General features: G+C 50.9%; 1 protein-coding gene across 3 annotated transcripts in view; it reads right to left on the bottom strand.

Annotated features, from left to right (window-relative positions):
* The window catches only part of ASTN2 (astrotactin 2), an 859,033-nt gene that overhangs the window by 228,177 nt on the left and 612,840 nt on the right, over positions 1 to 18,016 (bottom strand). For all 3 annotated transcript variants that reach the window (XM_059142160.1, XM_059142161.1, XM_059142162.1), the window contains 3 exons: positions 12,338 to 12,462; positions 8,388 to 8,492; positions 4,978 to 5,157 (listed from right to left, as the gene is read on the bottom strand). In XM_059142160.1, the coding sequence (XP_058998143.1) occupies positions 4,978 to 5,157; positions 8,388 to 8,492; positions 12,338 to 12,462 (410 nt within the window). The remainder of the gene's footprint in view (positions 1 to 4,977; positions 5,158 to 8,387; positions 8,493 to 12,337; positions 12,463 to 18,016) is intronic.

Below are 18,016 nucleotides of genomic sequence, written 5' to 3'. Positions count from 1 at the left end.
ACATGGACTGCCCCAATCTTAACTCAAGAGCAGTGTAACCTTCACTAGAAAATATCATTTCACAGGGTCATGGAGTCTATAAACTAGGAAAAGTCGTATTAATTACATATCTTTTCTCTTCTACACTTTCTTTGTTTCTCCTTTGTGTGTGTGTGTGTGTGTGTGCGCTTTTGTGTGTGTGTTCTGTTTTGCACTTATCTACTTCTCTGTGCTTTGTTTTGTATTTAAGATTTTATTTATTTATTTGACAGACAGAGATCACAGTAGGCAGAGAGGCAGGCAGAGAGAGGGAGAGGGAAGCAGAGCAGAGAGCCTGACGCGTGGCTGGATTCCAGGACCCTGGGATCATGACCTGAGCTGAAGGCAGAGGCTTTAACCCATTGAGCCACCCAGGAGCCCTGACTTCTCTGTGTTTTCATGACCCCTCCTTGCCTCCCTCAGTTGGTCTCTCTCTCTCTCTCTCATACACACACACACACACACACACACACCCCTGGAAAGGAAACACAGTTACCACAGCAGATGTGGCAGCTGTGGTGGGAAGGAATGCATTGGATCAAGATAATAACTCTAGCTCAGTGCTAAAGGAGTTCACTGATGGGCTGTGCTGGAGCCTATATTTTGTATGGGAAGAAAGTGATCTAGAGAGTGATCAGTTTGCCCAAGATCCCACAGCTGGTAAGAGGCAGAGCTGGGATTTGAACCTGAGTCCATCTGACTGCAAAACCTCCACTTTACTTCCAAATGACAAAGTCTTTATCCAAGCTAGCTACAGGCTGGGTAACTTCTTATGTCATAATTAAGATAAAAAGACATGCATCAAGGTCACAGCTGGGCAGTGTATGTGACTATCAAGCCAAGAGTAAACTGGGAGAAAGGTAGCTTTTTAAAATACACACCTATCAGGAACACAGCAGCGTGCAGTGAAAGTATTAAGCTGAAAGTATTCAGCTGCCAGAGACTGAAAACTTCACATGGTGCTTGGGGCACGGCCTGGGAGCAGAGGCGAGGGCTAGAGGGGACTCACAGGCTAAAGCAGCTTCCACGCTAAGCACTGCTGTGCCTGGAGAGCCCAGGGATGACTTTGGCTACTTCTAAGGTCTTCCTGGCTTCTGCAGGCACCGTCCAACTGATCTGTTCAGTGCTCTGGTCCCCTCCAAACTGGCGAAATCCTGAGATGATCCACTCGGTGGTGGCAGACCCCACCTCCCTGCTTGGATCTTTCCAGTCCTGCTTGGCATGCCCAGCTCCCCCCTAAAATTAACGTCACAAGGTGGGTCTGCTCTTTCGGCTTCTGCCCTGCCCTGCTGCAAGGAAAATGATACACAGCCTCTCCCCGCCACTATCTGCATCACAGCAGCCACTGCCAACGGATCCTAACGTTCTTGGCCAGTGGGCTCCATGATCTCCACACAGTGGCCTAGATAAGCCATTCCCTAACTGATCAGAATTAGTTGAACATGAAATAATAGATATGGGCCATCACCTGGCAGTGACTGGGTTCTTTACCATGAGCCCACCCCACCCCTCTTTCCAGCTGTCTACCAGTGGGTTAAAAAAAAAAAAATGGTGAAACACTGTAAGTCTAGAACAGACTGGGGGGTGAACAACACGGGGACAGCGTCCACATCTCGTCTCCCGCAGTGCCCCAGCACCAGGCACAAGGTCTGCCCAGAAGCAGCACTGAAGAAATATTAGTGAATTAAAGAATGAATGAAAGATAAATGGAACTTTCTTTCTCTTTCTTTCTTTCTTTCTTTCTTTCTCTTTTTTTTCTCCTGTGGAACACACACTGAGAAACACTTAGGGGAATAATAGTCTAATCGTCAAATAAACCTCTCATGGGAATATTTTAATCAGGCACATTCAGTCCCGAACCCCTGGGCTTTCCAACGATTTCTAGTGACTGCCCCGGATCACAGCAGGAGCAAGAGCCCCATCTTTAATAAACCTGGAAAGCCTGGGACATTTGTTTCTAATTTCTGTGGACACCAGATCTCGGGGGCAGGGAACACTGTGCTCAGGTTGGAATTCAAACACCATCCCTTTCACCCATACACTGTGACCCCAACGAGCTCCTCTTCTTCTCTAAGCTTCAGGTTTCCCAGGCGAAGATGAGGGGTAAGTGGGATTCTTGCCTTCTTTGCCTCAAGGGGTACATGGGAGAACCCACAGGACTACACTGTAATGTGCTGTGACTCACGCCCTATTGGGCCTCTTTTCCCGGAACTTCCTTCCAGCTTTGGTCCTTCCAATCAAGGACACGCCACCACCTGGAGCTAAACATAGATTTCAAAGACTCCAGGAAGCCCTCCCCACTCCACTCTCCGGGTTGAAAGAATATTTATCCTTTTCTAGTGACCCAGGTGCGTCTCCGAGAGATTAAGGAGCCCTGCTAGGACTAGACTCCTCAGCTGCGACCGATGAGTCTTGCTTTATTCTAAGCTATCATTTTGCATGTGCTGACTACATGCCAGCCACTTTACCTGTATTATCTCATTTCGTTCTCCCAAAAAGCCACGCCAGGGAATTCCTATCCCCCATTTAACGCACGAGGACACAGAAACTTAGAAGTTCCTGCCTGAGGTTAGCCAGCAGGGAGGGAAGGGTAGACAGGGAGACTAGAACCCTTGTCTGTCCCACTCATAGCACCTCTTCCCGCAGCTCTGCCCCCCCCGAGTGACCTGCTTCCAAACCCCGACCCACCCTGACCCACTTCCCAGGAGGCCCTCGTGTAGCCCGTGTCCATGACACAGCAGATGGCTGTGGAGAGAAAGGTCACCCATTACCTCTGAGTTCAGAGTTCCTCCCTCCCCGGGAACATTCCCGGGCTTCTCAGCCTCCCCCTCGCAAACATCACTCCCACGTTTAAAAAAAATACAACCGCAGTGCTTCATGGGTCATCTAGGTCACAGCAGGTGGTGAGAGTGAGAAGTGTTAAGGTGGCCTCCGCGGACCCCTGGGATCTTCTTGGGAGCAAGCATATGACAGAAGCAAGAAACGTGCCTCCAGACAAGCTGCCCAGAGAGGAAAGCTACTGTGCCAAGTTTCCCCAGCAAGTTTGTGGCAACCCGGGGGGCTCTGGCGTCTTGAAGGGGCCCCAGCTGCTCTGTGGGCTTTCCTTCTGTCCCAGCTCGTCTGACTTGCTACAGAGTCCATGCATCCCCTGCTTAAGGAGTGGGGCTTTCTGGAGGGAAACAGGCCAAGGTCTGGAAGCAGTTGAGGACAGAGATGACGTGGTATTTAGCATGACAGTGGTGTCCCTGGCCCCAAGTGTGGGCCGAGGCGGGTTAGTTCAGTGGCCACAGTGAGCGAAGGTTTTTATAAACATAACCTAATTGTATTACTTCAAAGTCCTGAAGCTTATTGCCCTGCTTAATGTTGTGTCACGTTATTTATAGGGTAGGACAACGAGACTTCTATTGATTTAATGCACTTCCTTAAAGACCGTCATTGTCGCAGCCATAAAAAACAGAGCTCTTCCCAGACAACTCAATTATGTCCCCCGCGTCTATAAACCACCCCGTGCCCCACACAGTTGCACATGGGAGGCAGGGAGGGGTGAGACCACGGTGGGGGCTGCAAGCCCCGGGGGGCAAGAAGGAAAGCTTCTGGAGACGGCAAAGGCAGGCGCACTGGGGCCGGCATGAAAAGCCCTGGAGGGGAGCATGGAGCCGTACCCCACTTTGTCTTCGACCCCCCACCACAGTGGAGCTCAGTGACACTCAGCAAGCTTCCTCCTCCCTCTGGGCCTTCATTTTCCCAACTACAAACTTGGGGTGCTAAGTCCAGGGAGACTCATAAGGTCTCTTGTGGCTCCCACAGTCTGTGGTTTAAGTTGATTTGGTTCCTTAGATCGGGGGAGGGGGGCTGGGCCACGTGAAGAAGGTGGGGAGCACATTTTTAACACTGCTCCTCACCCTCACCGTCCATCGAGAGCTCTCCTTTCTCAATTGATGGATAACAAGAACAGTAACAGTAACAGGAAGCCATGCGCACCCTGCTACTTACTAGCTGTGTATCTACGGGCACTTGGTTTGGTGTGGCTGAGACTCACCTTCTCCCCTGTGAATACACCGGCCTGTTAAAATACACAATGCAGGGGGGCGCCTGGGTGGCTCAGTGGGTTAAGCCGCTGCCTTCGGCTCAGGTCATGATCTCAGGGTCGTGGGATCGAGTCCCGCATCGGGCTCTCTGCTCAGCAGAGAGCCTGCTTCCTCCTCTCTCTCTCTCTCTCTCTCTGCCTGCCTCTCTGCCTACTTGTAATCTCTGTCTGTCAAATAAAATAAATAAAATCTTTAAAAAAAAATAAAAAAAAATAAAATACACAATGCAGGGATGGAATATTTCTGTCTTTCTCAAAATGCTGTGATAGTTAACTGCTTCCCTTCCGTGTGGAAGGTGGACAGGAATGGTTACTTAAGCACCCATTTCACAGAAGGGAAAAACTGAGGTGGGAAGGGAATGACGCTCCCACGGTAAGTGGCGGTGACTGGTCTTCCCCATCGAGCCCGAGGAATGCCAGTTCTGATACAAGCTGAGGCTCCCAGGGACCTATGATCTGGTGACCCTCCCTGAGGACAGAAGCTTCTCCACGGGAGAGACAGGAAACTGTCCCCTCAGACCCAAAGTGAGCCCTACCAGAAGGGCCAGAGCTCCTCTTGGGCTCTTCCCAGAAGCCTGGAGAGAAGGAGGTGTCAAGGAGACGCCACTCCCATTCTTCCAACTCTTCCCCCATGGTGGTTTCAGAGGAGAGAGCTGGAAACAAGGAACCTGCCGTACAAGGCAGGAGTGTTGGAGTCCAGCCCACCACCTTAGGGTCTCAGAAAATGCCTGAACTGAAAGAATCCTGAGATAACATCACACAGCCCCTCGTCCTGTCTGTGGGGAAACTGAAGTCCAGAGAGGGGCAGGGAGTACCGAAGGCCACACAGCTTCGGCATGGCCGAGTCAGGATCTAGCTTGTCGGAGCCTTACCTTTCTGGTACTGGAGCCACAGCTGTTGCTGGACCTTCTTGCTGGGGAAGTGGATGATGCAGGTGAGCTCGGAGCCGTAGAGGGCCTCTGCGATGTAGTGGGAGCCGTAGTGCTGGATGAAAGACAGCAGCTCCTCCCGACTGCTCTCCCTGGTCAGGATCTTGAGGACGTTGGTGAAGCCTGCACGGAGGAGGGGGACGTGGAGGTGGTCAGATCTGGGAGGGCGGTGGCTGGCGAATTATAAGAGGCCAGGGGCTCTCTCCAGCCTGGAGCTGGTGTCATCCCACAATCAGCCTGGTGACTGGCACCTGAAGGGGCACAGCAACCTCCCCTCGCTTGCAAAGCAGAGGTTGTTCTCTCTGGTAGATGCACAAGACACTACAACCGAGAGGGAACCAACAGCAGAGGAAGGCCTCAAGCTTGGCAACCGAGGCCACGGGACCTGAAAGTAGCCATCAGGAAATTAAAGCTGACGTCTGTCCCTAGCAACTAATGGACACCGAGCACATCGCCTGCGGTTTCCCCCATTGGTTCCAATTTAGCCTCAGCCCCAGTGCTGCAACCCCCACTGTGGATGAGCAAGTCCAAGCTCAGACTCCGGATGGTTTCCTTGGTCCCCCGGCTCACTCTACAATCAGTCTACAAGCTCAGTCTACAATCCCCTTCTGTTCTCACTCCAAAATAAATGCATTTTTCACAGCACCCAATCACCCAGGGTGTGAACTGCCTACAGCGGGAGCCCCGGGGCTTCCCTGACCCCGGATCAGCAGATACTCCGACATCCTGGGATCGGATCCCTGGCTTGGCTTCCGAGAACACTACTTCCCTTTCTGCCTCTGCCTCCCTGGAACAGTGGTATGTTCTGGCTCCTGACTTTGTCAAGGGCCTCCCTGCTGCTGCATTTTCCTTAGTCCTGTGCCAAGAAGACTTAGGTCATCAGGGCCTAGCATGGGACCTGCAAAGCTATCACTCTATAACCACAGCTCCCCACCGCACTCCTTCCTCCAACAGGTAGGTTACCAAGCTGTTCTTCCAAGAGCCTTAAGACCTGCCTGAGCTCCTTCCTGCTACCAACAACCAGCCTACCAGTGACCTTACCTGATGTTCCAGGCCTCCAAGGGCATCTCCAGTGAGCCTCCTTCATCAGGCTTTATATCCAGCCAAACCAGCTTTTTTAGGTCTCCTAGATATGACCTGAGGTTTCCACCTCCCTTTCCTCATTCACAGTCCCCAACCTGCAGCCTGCACACACATACACACCCCCGTTCACCGGAAATGGCCTCCCCAACTCTTCGCTAAGTCACTCCTATGCTCTAAGGCTCCAGAAAGCCATCCTCACCTTCCCAAGAAGCTGTTTGCACAATCCTGGCCAGGGGCACCTATGCTTTGCACCTTCAGTGGACACTACCTTAGAAGCAAAAGCTCTATTCCGCTTGTCTTTGACTGTGCACCTGCACCCTTCCCCACCTCCCGCTCTAACCAGGTACAAGAGCACAGTTCCCAGGACACGGAGGAAACACCAACCACCACTATCACCTGAGCAGTGGATTCTGTGTCACATCAAAGTAAACTGTAGGAGAGCAAGCACGCTCTCCTTCAACATTAAACATAAACTCCAATTTGCCAACATTTGATTTATAAGGGGTTTCTCAAGAGCATCATCATTGATTAATTAAAGCTGATCCACCTTTGTAATTCTAATGGATATATCGCAATCTGATTTGCAAGTGAGGTGCGAGGGTGTGGGTGGTGGGCAAAACAGAAACATGCCTCAAAGCATGGGTGTTTGATTAAGACAGCCCCTCTCCATCAATCCGTTAATATGCGCAACCGGGTAATTAACACAGCAGTGTTAATGATGAGACTGTTTCTCTTAACTAGTAAAGGACAACACCATGGAGATGACCTGGGACTCTTTCCCCAGGCAGATAAAACTGCAATTGAATCTCTGCTCTCTGGGCACCTGCGTGGCCCAGTTGGTTAAGCGACTGCCTTTGGCTTAGGTCATGATCCTGGAGTCCCGGAATCGAGTCCCGCATCGGGCTCCCAGCATGGGAGGGAGTCTGCTTCTCCCTCTGACCCTCCCCCTTCTCATGCTCTCTCTTTCTTTCTCTCTCGCTCTCAAATAAATAAAATCTTTAAAAAAAATATATCTGCTCTCCTCCTGTTTGACCACTTACTACCTGTGTGACCTTGGGGAAGTTACTTAACCTCTCTGACCTTGTTTCCTTATCTGAAAAAAGTATGGGATAAACGATGTCTTCCTTGTAGGACCGATGGACATCCTAAGATATGAAACATTATAAAGTGCTTGGCCAATGTCTGCAGTAATTACTATTGGCACTTCTTATATGGGAGAGTCCTCTGATTCTTGGGCTAAGAGAGTTTCATGTTGCTCATGAACCAAATGATACTGAAAAAGAGAAGATAATTAATGTGCTTACAAATACAGAGGAATCCCCTGGACAAGAATCCAGTGGCAGGGTTATGAGGAAGAACCAGGGTAAAACACCCCATCTTTCCAGATTCCTTCACTCATTCCGAATTTTTCAGTTTTCATTTTTTTTTATTCCTTTATCAAACAAGACTACCTACCCTGCGTTGATTCTCTGTAACAGAGGCAACAGGAATACAGGCTACAGGGATATGGAAATGACCCACGGTTCTTGGGTCAGTGGGGGAACATATAGGGCTCAGATGTGAATCAAGCCCACTGGTGCATTCATACAGGTGGTTGCTTGCACAGACTTCCTTGAGTTATTCTGGGGAGAGTAGAGAATGCAGCACGGGTCTCTCAGTATTACAGGACTACCCCAGCATTCTCTGGGCAAGGAGATCCAGGCAGAGGGAAGAGCATGTGCAAAGTCACAGAAGCATAAAAAAAAATGTCCCATTCTGAGAATTACAAATTGTGCTCATCAGCTGACACACAGGATGTAGGCAGGTGGAGTGGGGGCCATGTGTGTGTCTGTGTCTTGGAGGGGCGTGTGTTACTGCTGTCTAGGAGATGGGTAGGAAAGGAAAACATCCAGAAGAGACCAGGAGAACTTACAATCCATAGCCTGAAATATATAGAACATAAATGTGACTTAGATTGTCATTTACCCCCTCTCCCATTCACTCTTCCCTGCACTGCTATGGTACCCCTTCCTCCAGGAAGCCCCTCTTGACTCCTCAGGGCAGCTCCCCGCTCTGGGGTTCCACTGTCCCACTATTGCGTAGAACCTACCCCAGTATGAGGATGTCCCTCTCTGCTTGTCCACCCACCCTCCCCATGAGCTCCTTCATGGCAGAGAAGGCTGGGCCTCATTCCCTCAGCATCCCAGCTCAGGGCCTGGCACAGCACAAGTCCTTGGGAACAAGTGCTGGGTTAGCGCCAGCCCCCTGCCTGCCCGGGAGGTGGTCCTCACCTGCGGACAGGGTGATGGTGTTGAGCTTCACACGGTAAAGGTTGCTTCGGACCCGCCACTGCTGCACCATAGGGTAACCCATGGCCTCGTCATACCTGACGTCTCCTGCAGGGCAGAAAGAGAAGGTCATGGGAGGCCAGCATTTACAGAACACTCACCAAAACTGGGCTCTGCAGAATGGCCACTGCTTCTAAACAGGCAGGTGCTCAGCCTTTGTGTGCAGGCTCTCACTGGAACCAACACCTTTACCTGGACCTGCCTCCAGGCTTCTTCCCAGCCTCTGATCTCAGCCCCCATCCTGCTTTTTCTCTTCCCAACAGCTAAAGCAAGCCAAGTAGATTTAGGATTCCGCTTACCCCTGCAGGCAACTGGCCATGGGTCATTAGACGGCTCTGTGCCTCAGTTTCCCCTTCGGATACTATGGCTACCTATGCTGACGTTACTTCACAGGTGCATTGTGAGACTTGAATAAGGCCACAGAAGTGGAAGTCTTGCAGCATGCAGAATGGGGGTCAGCAAACCACAGGCCGTCCTCCATGTACCGCCTCTCGATGACAGCAGACATGAGCAGCTGTGCGCAGAGCCCAGTGCATTTAGGATCTGGTCCTTTGTGTTTGCTGACCCCTGTGTGGACCACTGTTTCCTAACACGGAAACATGGGATGCACATAGAGATCTCCTGAGATGCATGTGCTCATATAGAAAAGCTCACATTTCAAGTAAGACCGAGTTAAAGTGAAACAAGATCTTAAAAAATCTGTATAATTTCTAAGCACCTTATCTAGATTATTATGCATTCTAAAGCTCTATGAAGGTAGTGGCGTGGAGCGTTTTGCAAACTTTTTCAACTGAGGAATCCCGTTTTTCCAGAGGGTTCACTGGAATGCATGTTCCATGGAAAGTATTTTGGGAAACACAGGTATAGACAAAGAATAAACAAAGACAAAACAACACAATGTTAGCAAGCAGTTAACTCTGGGTGGTGGGGGTATCAACGATTCTTGTTTTCTAAATTTTCTGCTCTAAGCATTGAAAACTCTCTTTGTTTACAATCAGGAAGAAATACATGAAAAGGAAATGCTAGTCACATCAGCAGTTAATATTGTTGTTTTGTATCCTCTGCAAATGGCAGGCACATTTTCTGTCCTTTTCTCTTGTCCCCTGGTGAGGAGGCACTTAAAGAGATATTTGATACCAAGATGAAAATGAGAATCTCATTGTAACAAATGATTTCTTCCTGGACATTACTGCAGTATTAAAGTTGTCCATTACTGTCAACTTTTTTTTTATTTTTTTTTTCCCTCCTCAGCCTTTTCAGGAATAACGTAATTTTTTTTTTTTTTTTAGAAGCTTTCATTTTAAAGTAAAATATTCATGATCTCCAAATATATATCTACTGGAGCAAGGTTGTTTTGTTATAAATATGTCTTCTCTGTTTATCTGCTCTGCTTGTCTCATCCTTTCCCTAGAAAGGCTGGGAAGGGTCGGGGAGGAAGGACAGGCCATGTTTTGAGTCAGGGAGGAGAAGCCATATTGCACAGGATGGCCAAATGCTCGTGGCCCAGCAGCCTCTGCCCCAGCCTTTGTGCTAGTCCTGATGCACGGCAGGCTTGGTGTGGGTATTGGTAACTGGGACCCACCCTCAGAGAGGGCAGCAGAACAGTCTGATGGAGGCTATAGGTACCATTCATTTACTGGGGTATGATGTCCAAATGAAAAAAACCAGGCTACCCCTTTTGATTACCAAGACATGTATAAAGCCATCATCTCTGCCCCTCACCCCCCAGAACTGGTTGTCACTCCACCCTTCACTTCTCTCCATCCCTGGTCCTTCCTGGATTCCAGCCTGGACTATAAGTTCCTCCAGTGGAATGCAAGCTTCCTGAGGTTGAGGCCATGGTCTTTATTATTCTCACTCCTGCAGAGCCTGGAATAGAGCCTGGTACATAGTAACAGGCTCCGAACAAATGCCGATTTGCTGGCTCACCTACTTACCTGCATCTTCATCCCCATTCTAGGCCCATCCCTAGCGCTTACTCATCCTTGACCCCCACCTTACCTGACTCTATCCTAGATTTCCGCCCAAGATGAGAGATAAAATGAGGGAGGTATTTTTCCTGGTAATTATTATTATTTTTTTAATTCTAGAAATCCAACAGTGTCTTTATTAGGATGCCTCCGAAGATCCTTAAACCAAAACAAATAATCCTAACAATTTGTACTACTAACACAGAACCACAATGCACTGAGCATTCTATACCCGCAGTCTCCAGTAGTCGCCTACTGTTGACAAAGAACTGAAACCCCTTATTTCAGAAGAAAAAATGGAAGCTCAGAGGAGAAAGAGCTCAAGGACACACAAAGATTGGTGACAAATCCAGGGTCCTTCCCATTGGAGCACAGCACCTCCCCATGGACCATGGTGCTATCTGCTTTAAGGGGTGAGCTCCCTGTGACTGGGTGTATCCAAGAAGAACCATTACTCAGTAGGGCTATTATGGACCTGATTTCTCCATTGCTAAGGAGGATTAGAGTAGACACCCTTTATAGTCCCTGTCAGCTCTGAAATTCTGTGATTTATGAAAATTAAGGAAGGCACAGCAGGTTTTGGCAGATTTTACAAAGCATTTTTATTTCTGTGATTTCATTTGATCTACATCTGGGCCCTTTTTGAAGGAGGACACTTCAAGAAGGAGATGGAGGGTCATGGATACGGCATCAGCTTTGGGGTCAAGACCCAGTGGGCTTAAATCCTGACTCAATGACAGACTAGTCATGTGAACTTGGACTAACTGAATGATTTCTTTAATCTGTTTCAAGGGGGACAATAACCCTCACAGGGTTACATGGATTCAGACACGCAGGGTGCGTGGCTCCTAGGAGACGTGGGTCCTTCTGCCCTGTCTGTGCCTCTTTACAGGGAAGGCTCATGGAGCTTCCAAGGGCTAGCAAGCAGCAGAAGGGCTTTCCCTGGCGGTCAGTTTCCCTCTCGGTGAGACCTCCATCATTTGCCAGGGGGGCCATTCTCCCTGGGCCATGGTTGAGATACCCAAGTACGGTATCACCAAAGCAGAGCCACGGCCCTCACATCTTAGGAAAATCCCTCCACATAGGACAGAATAGGAACTGGGAGAAGATAAGGGGGAGCAGAAGGGCATCCTGGGTGGGACAGAAGACAGGGAGCCCCAGGAGAGCCTGCAGAAGAGAGCTTCCCTGGGAGGGGGCGGGCAAGGAGAGAGGAGTAGGGGTGGGGAGCTGCAGAGCCAATGGAAAAGGCAGAAGACCTGGAGCCGTGGCACCTGGTTCTCGTCCTGGCCGGCTGCAGGGTCTTGCGCCACTCCTGTCCCCTCTCTGAGTCTAGATTCCTCGTCTCTAAAATGGGGAAAACGATACCCACCCCCCAAGATGGCTCAGCGCCCATATTCAAAATCAAGCTGTGTAACAAACCCTTTCAAGTAAGACAGGCTCCTGGTGGAGGGGTCCAGTGATTTTGCTTTAGAACGATATAAAAATAAACCTAGTGAAATAAGCCAGACATAGAAAGACAAATAACGTGTGATTGTACTTTTACGTAGAATCAAGAGGTCGGACTCATAAGAGCAGAGAGTAGAAAGGCTGGGGACGTGGGGAGGTGCGGGTCCGAAGGTCCAGTGATGTGGGATGCAGAAGTTCTGTGGGGCTGAGGCACAGCACAGTGACTATAGTCAAAATCCCAGAAATCTGCTGAAAGTCAGTCTGGCCCAGCTCCGATTGTGGAATCTCAGAGAAGCCCCCCAGCTCTGCACAGCCCATACCAGGAGGCCCACCCCTGGCCAATAGCAGGTCCCTTCGTCCTTCTGTCCCTCAGGAAGGAGGAGGCCTGGACAGGCCCGTCTGGGATGTGCAGAGGCACCTGGAGAGGCCAGGGGTGCAGTGAGAGAGGCTGGGGGACGTCCAGCAGGTGTGTCTTACCAGTGAGCAGCTGGAGGTCCGGGAGGGGCTCGGAGAGGACGCCCCGACACTGCTCCTCCACCGGCAGCGGGATCACCAGCAGCCCATCGGCCAGCTGAGGGAAGTCCTTGATGAAGTTGTTCTCCCTGTGGAGAGGAGCACAGAGACTGCCAAATGAGGGCGTGGAGGCCGCTGGGGGCTGCAGGGTAGGAGGGCAGTGAGCTGGCAGCAGCATGGAAAGGCTCAGGAGAGGGCGCGCATCCTTGCTGCCGTGCATCTGCTCCACGGGTCCCGCCTCAGAGAACAGAATGCTAACGATAGGCTCTAGAATCTGGCAGGCTAGGGCTCGGAGTCCTGGCCCACCGTGTCCTGGCTGTGCAGTCCAGAGGAAACTCCCGCTCCTTAGAACCTTGATCTCCTTGCTATAAAGTGAGATCTCAGGGTAGTTGTAAACACTTAATGGGATAAAGCTTCCAATTGCTTAAGACACAGTCTGATGCTCTACAGACTGCGTATTTGGCTGCTAAGCATCCCCTTGCATAAGCAGTGACAACGGTGAGGGAACCGAGCAGAGCATGGAGTGCGTGCAGAGCAAGGGGCAGGAAGGCTTGAAAGAACAAGTGGGTGTTCAAGTGGAAAGGTCCTAAGGGATCTTTTGGCTCAGACTCCTCTTTTACAGATAGGGAAACTGATGCCTAGAGAAGAGGAATGGCCTGCTCCCAGAACCTCTCCCCCATCCCAGGCTAGTGCTCTTTCTCCTGCTCTCATCCTTCCTTATAATGCCATCCCAAGAAGCTCTGTTTCCAAGACAGTCCTTGGGGTGACCTCACGGAACTGAACCCTGAACAGAGGTAGTCTTTAGGGCAGGCGGGGGAGTAATGAGGCATCATATGGAGGCAGGCTTCAATCTTTTACACAACAGACCCGCCTCCAAATAGAACAGCCTGCCAGGAGAGGTGGTTAGCGTCCTGTTCCTGAAAGAGTGCAAGGAGGGAAACGGACAGCTTCGTGGTATGCAGGTATTGGAGGCATTTCCGTGTTAACATCTGACTTTTGAGGTCCCTTCATATTCAGGGACCCTCAGATTTTGAGGCAGTAATTACAGTCTGGAGAGGAAGAGGAGGGGGAGGAAGAAAAAGAAAGGGAGGAAGAGATTTGTCACTTCATCGTACCCCTTGGAATGGGCAACCTTGAAATGAAAATCAGAAAGAGGAAAACAAAAACAGGGGATGCCAAAACAATGCCTTTGGAGCCTGGATCTCGGGTCCAACAGAAGCAGCTGTGCAGACGTCATGGGGCCCGGAGCATTTCCTGGCTGTACTCCATGTCCCCACGGTGCGCACCTCCCCCAGGTACCCGTGAAGTGTCCCATGGATTCATTCATTTAGTGAACAGTCAGCCCCCCACATCTTGACCTCTGAGCACCTTGGAGTCCGGGGAAGAGCCATTATCCCCATCTTCACCATCACCATCATCTCTTACAAAGTTCCGGATCCTCACCATTTACTGGGTCTGGCTAAGCACTTTGCCTACACTGTATCATTCAATCTTTACAGCAAGAGAGCTGTAGATTATATCCTTTTTGCAGATGATAAAACATGTGGTACAGGATTAAGAGGAGGTGAATATTGGGATGTGTGCTGATTGCCCACTCGGTAACGTAGGCAGCTGGGCTGGGGAGTGCTGGGCAGGCGTGTGCATGACTGTGAGTTTCTGGGCCCACACGGGGGACACTGAGGCATGCTATCTCATGTGCCTGTGTGGGAGGACCACTGTCTGTCTGGCAAGCTGTACGTGCTTATGCCTATGTGTGTGTGCCTGTGATCACGGCTTCTTCTAGGTGTCTGTGCTTAGTATATGATCTGTTTGCAAGCCTGGGTGCGTGGAACAGCAATGTGAACAGAAAGAGAGAGCCTTCTGGAAAAGGGGAGTGCCCTTAAAGGACCATGTAACACTCGCCAGGGTTTGAGGGCGAGTTTCCTCCTATTTCCCTTCTGAGGTTGGCCTGTGAGGATACAGATCCTCCCACAAGGATATGGCCCAGGAGAGGGTCTCTCTCTGCTCTCATCAGCTAAATACATGTTCTGTGTGGAGCCCTGAGCTGGATATAGGGATTCAGAGAGATTGGATTCTTCCCTGGTCCTCTAAATCTTCTCAGCGAGACAACAATGGAGCCACACATAACAGCCAGTGGGACCCGGCTATCAGAAATACCGAGGGCTGGATGCTTCTGGGACCCTTCCCCATGAGACCCATGAATTGTTTCATGGGCAGGTGAGGTCAGGCATGAGAAGATGCCAGCGTCTGTGAAGACTGGGCCCCAGTTCTGCCCACAGCACACCCCAGCTGTACAGCCTGGAGTAGACCACTCAAACCTCAATTTTCTCATAGGTAAGATGAGGATCATAAAAGCTGTTCAGTCCGCCTTAATGAAATACCATTACCATGATGATAATAATAGCCATTTGTTGAGCACATACTGTGCACCTAGCACCGTTCCAGGTACTGTACATTGGTCCCCTCCCAACCCTGTGAAGCTAATGCCATTAAGACCCTCAGGTTAGAGGTTGCCCAGCACAACACAGCTGGAGATCCCGGTTGGTCTGACTCCGAAGTTCCCATTCCTCACCACTGCTCAGGTGTAGGGCACTGACTATGCCGAAAGAGCAGGAGCATGCATGGGGGCCCTGAGCCCAGACAGATCGCAGCTGAGAGAAGGAGCTTGCTGCCCATTTGGACCTGACCACACCAGGTGCTCGGTGTCCCTGGAGCTGGGTGCCCTCCCTCAGCCAACAGGGAAGCGGAGGCTCTGAGGGGAGCAGCGCCTTCCGGGACTGGCACAGAGTGCATTTGGGAAGAGGGATCTGAAAGCAAGCTTATGTTTTCCATTTTACCATCTGGGGGCTCCATTTCACACCTTCTCTGGCACTGCATTTAAAGAGAGAGCCCCCCTCTTCACCCCTCATCCCCCTGTCTTCTGGCTAAGCCAGGCTTCACTCCACGGGTAAATCTGACCCCACAGGACAATGGGAAACAGCACAATGGGCAACCTCAGGCTGGCTCATGATGCCCATCTTCTTAGGAGAAGGATTTTCCCCCTGAGCTTTCAGGGAGCAGGAAGGATCCTGAGGAAGCGCTTGAGAAGGAGGGGAAGGATGGAGGGGTGGGAGTTCGCAAGCCAGTGCCAAGGCTGGGAGGGAAGGAGGCAGTCACGAAGCAGGGGATGGCAAGGCAGGAAGAGCAAAGTCCGAGGATGGTCCCTCAGGACCTGGTCCCTTCGCGGCAGCCTGGGGATGGTCACGAGTCCTGCATGGCCGCTGCCAGCAGAGGGCGCCCAGGGCCTTCGCATCCACCTGCTCTCTGGGGAGGTGACAACACAGAGGGGAACGGCCACCGCCCGGGAAGTTCCACTGGACCCAGAACCTCAGACAGAACCCAGACAGCAGCCTCAGAATCCACCAACCTGGGAAAGGGACGTGGAAGGCTGGCTAAATGCAGACGGCAGAAAGTGGATTCAGATTCTCAGAGCCTGTGTGTGCATGTGTGTAGAAAATACTATAAGGCGAAAAAGAAAAAAAAAAAAGAAAAAAAACTGTAAGGCAACTAATCCTAATAATAGGAGGACAGGAAGAATAATGAGTAATATTTATGTATCGATCATCTTGCTCGTCATCAGCTACATCCTAGACAGCATGTGTGCGTGTGCGTGTGTGCAATTTTAACTCCATGGGAACTCGAGCGGACAGCTACCGTTACGATTCCCATTTTATAAATAGAGAAAAAAGCACTCAGAGGGGTTAGGGAACTTGTCCAGCTGAGGTCCACAGTTAGAAGTCAGTTAGGAGTCCACAGTTAGGGGTTCCGCACTTAGTGCCCTGCACTCAGTCAGCATACGTTCAAGGGACCAATCCCAAGTCCGTGCTCCTGATCACTGGCGTAACCCGAGATCAGGCCGTTCTGCTGTTCAAGGCCAGAGCGCGTGCACTCTTGTGCCCACGAGGGGTCCATGTGTGTACATAAGAGCATGCCATGTTTCAAACAGCGACAGGGCCCTGTTTCTATACACAAACATCTCCCCCAAACTATCCATGAAAAAGAGTTGTAGCTCGGCTGATAGTCTATGAAAAGATGCATCACATTTTTAAAATAGCAGATCTGGGACTCCAGGGACTCGGGAGAACTCTGGGAGTACGAGGTCTCACTCATTCCACGGACACTGCTTCTGCTCTCCCATTTGGCAGGGTTTGCTTTGCATCCCAGGGGCCCAGCAGGGGACAGGAAGGTATCCCATTCACCCATTCACGAGGACCAGGGTAGAAGGCAAGCAATGTAGCAAGGTCTGGGAGGCCTTCGAGATCTGGCCACTGCCTACTCCTCCCGCTGCATGTTTTGAGCCCCGTCCCCTGGTTGTCCAGCTGCGCTGACTGCCCTTGCGGGACATACTTGCTTCGTACAAAGGGTGCACTGGGGATTTTCCCTCTCTCTGGAAAGCCCTCACCCCTGCCCCCTGTACCTGGCCATCACCTACTCATCATTCAGACCACATGTTACTTTCCTGCCTTTGAGAAATCTGCCCGGAGCCAGTTCTCCCGCTATGTTCTCCCACAGCATCTGGCTCTTTTCTTCCATGAAGAACTTCCCAGCTCCTAATGGTAGCTGTGCTATTGGGGACCCTATATGATAGGCATGTGGCCCACTAACCTGTGAGCTCCACGGGGACCAAGACCATGCCTGTCTCCTTTATGCCTCCTCGCCGGGGCCTAGCACAGTGCCATCTGCATACAGAGTGAGTGCTCCAAGAACTCTTGGATCTAAGGGATATTGGGAATTTGGGTCTAAAATTTCAGCTCTTCCACATGGAGCTTCAAACTCTACTTTCTTTCTCTTTCCAAGTGTACAGGCAGCCCAGCTCCTATGGAGCTTGGCTAGGAGCCAGGGGCCCCAGCTGCCCTGAGGTGGCAGGGACCAGAAGGGGAAAGGTGATCTCTTGAAGCAGGGGTTGGTGAGACCTCGCACTCTGAAAGAGCATGGGGTCCGTATGTGCATTTGCACAGGGGCGGAGAAGCGGGGGTGGGGGGGGGCCTGGGGTGAGGAGCGCCAGCAGGAAGCAAGAGGCCCAGTTAAAAAACTACCTCCTCTTCCATGTCATCATCTTGACTTCCCCTGTTGGAACAAAACCTTCCTGTCACTCTGTCCTCATGCACCTTGCCTGTGATTAGATCCCAGAACTGGCCTTGGGGTCCGGTGGAGGAAAAGGCAAAGGCTCAGAAGTCCTTCAGACATGGAAACAAATGCTGTCTGGCTTTGGGGAATGCAGTTCCATTTTAGGAACCTTAGTTCCTAAACCTTAGTGACCTCACCTGCAAAAGTAATGAGTTTGGGACTTGAAGGGGTTGGGAGGAAGATTCGCGCAAAGTTCTCTTGAGTGAGGGTCCCATTTCCCGAATCCCACACTAGATCCTGAATCTCTTCGTGAGCCTCAGAGAACTCAAGACAGTGCCTACTCTGTAGAAGCCCCCTAAGCATCATGCCTCCTCTCCCTCCAAGCCACCTGCACCAAACCTCCGAGTGACTCAAGCCTACAGAGCATTTCCACTGAGGATGTATCCTGTCTAGCTTCGCGCCCATCAGCCATGCTGACAAGAATGACAAGCAGGGAAGCTGGTCTCCTCCACATCCCCCCCTCCCAGGTCTTCCCTC

The sequence above is a fragment of the Mustela lutreola genome, chromosome 12 (genome assembly GCF_030435805.1).
Source record: "Mustela lutreola isolate mMusLut2 chromosome 12, mMusLut2.pri, whole genome shotgun sequence".
In the NCBI taxonomy this organism is placed as follows: domain Eukaryota; kingdom Metazoa; phylum Chordata; class Mammalia; order Carnivora; family Mustelidae; genus Mustela; species Mustela lutreola.
Note: the sequence above shows the minus strand (reverse complement) of the source record. Positions and strands in the feature narration are given on the sequence as shown.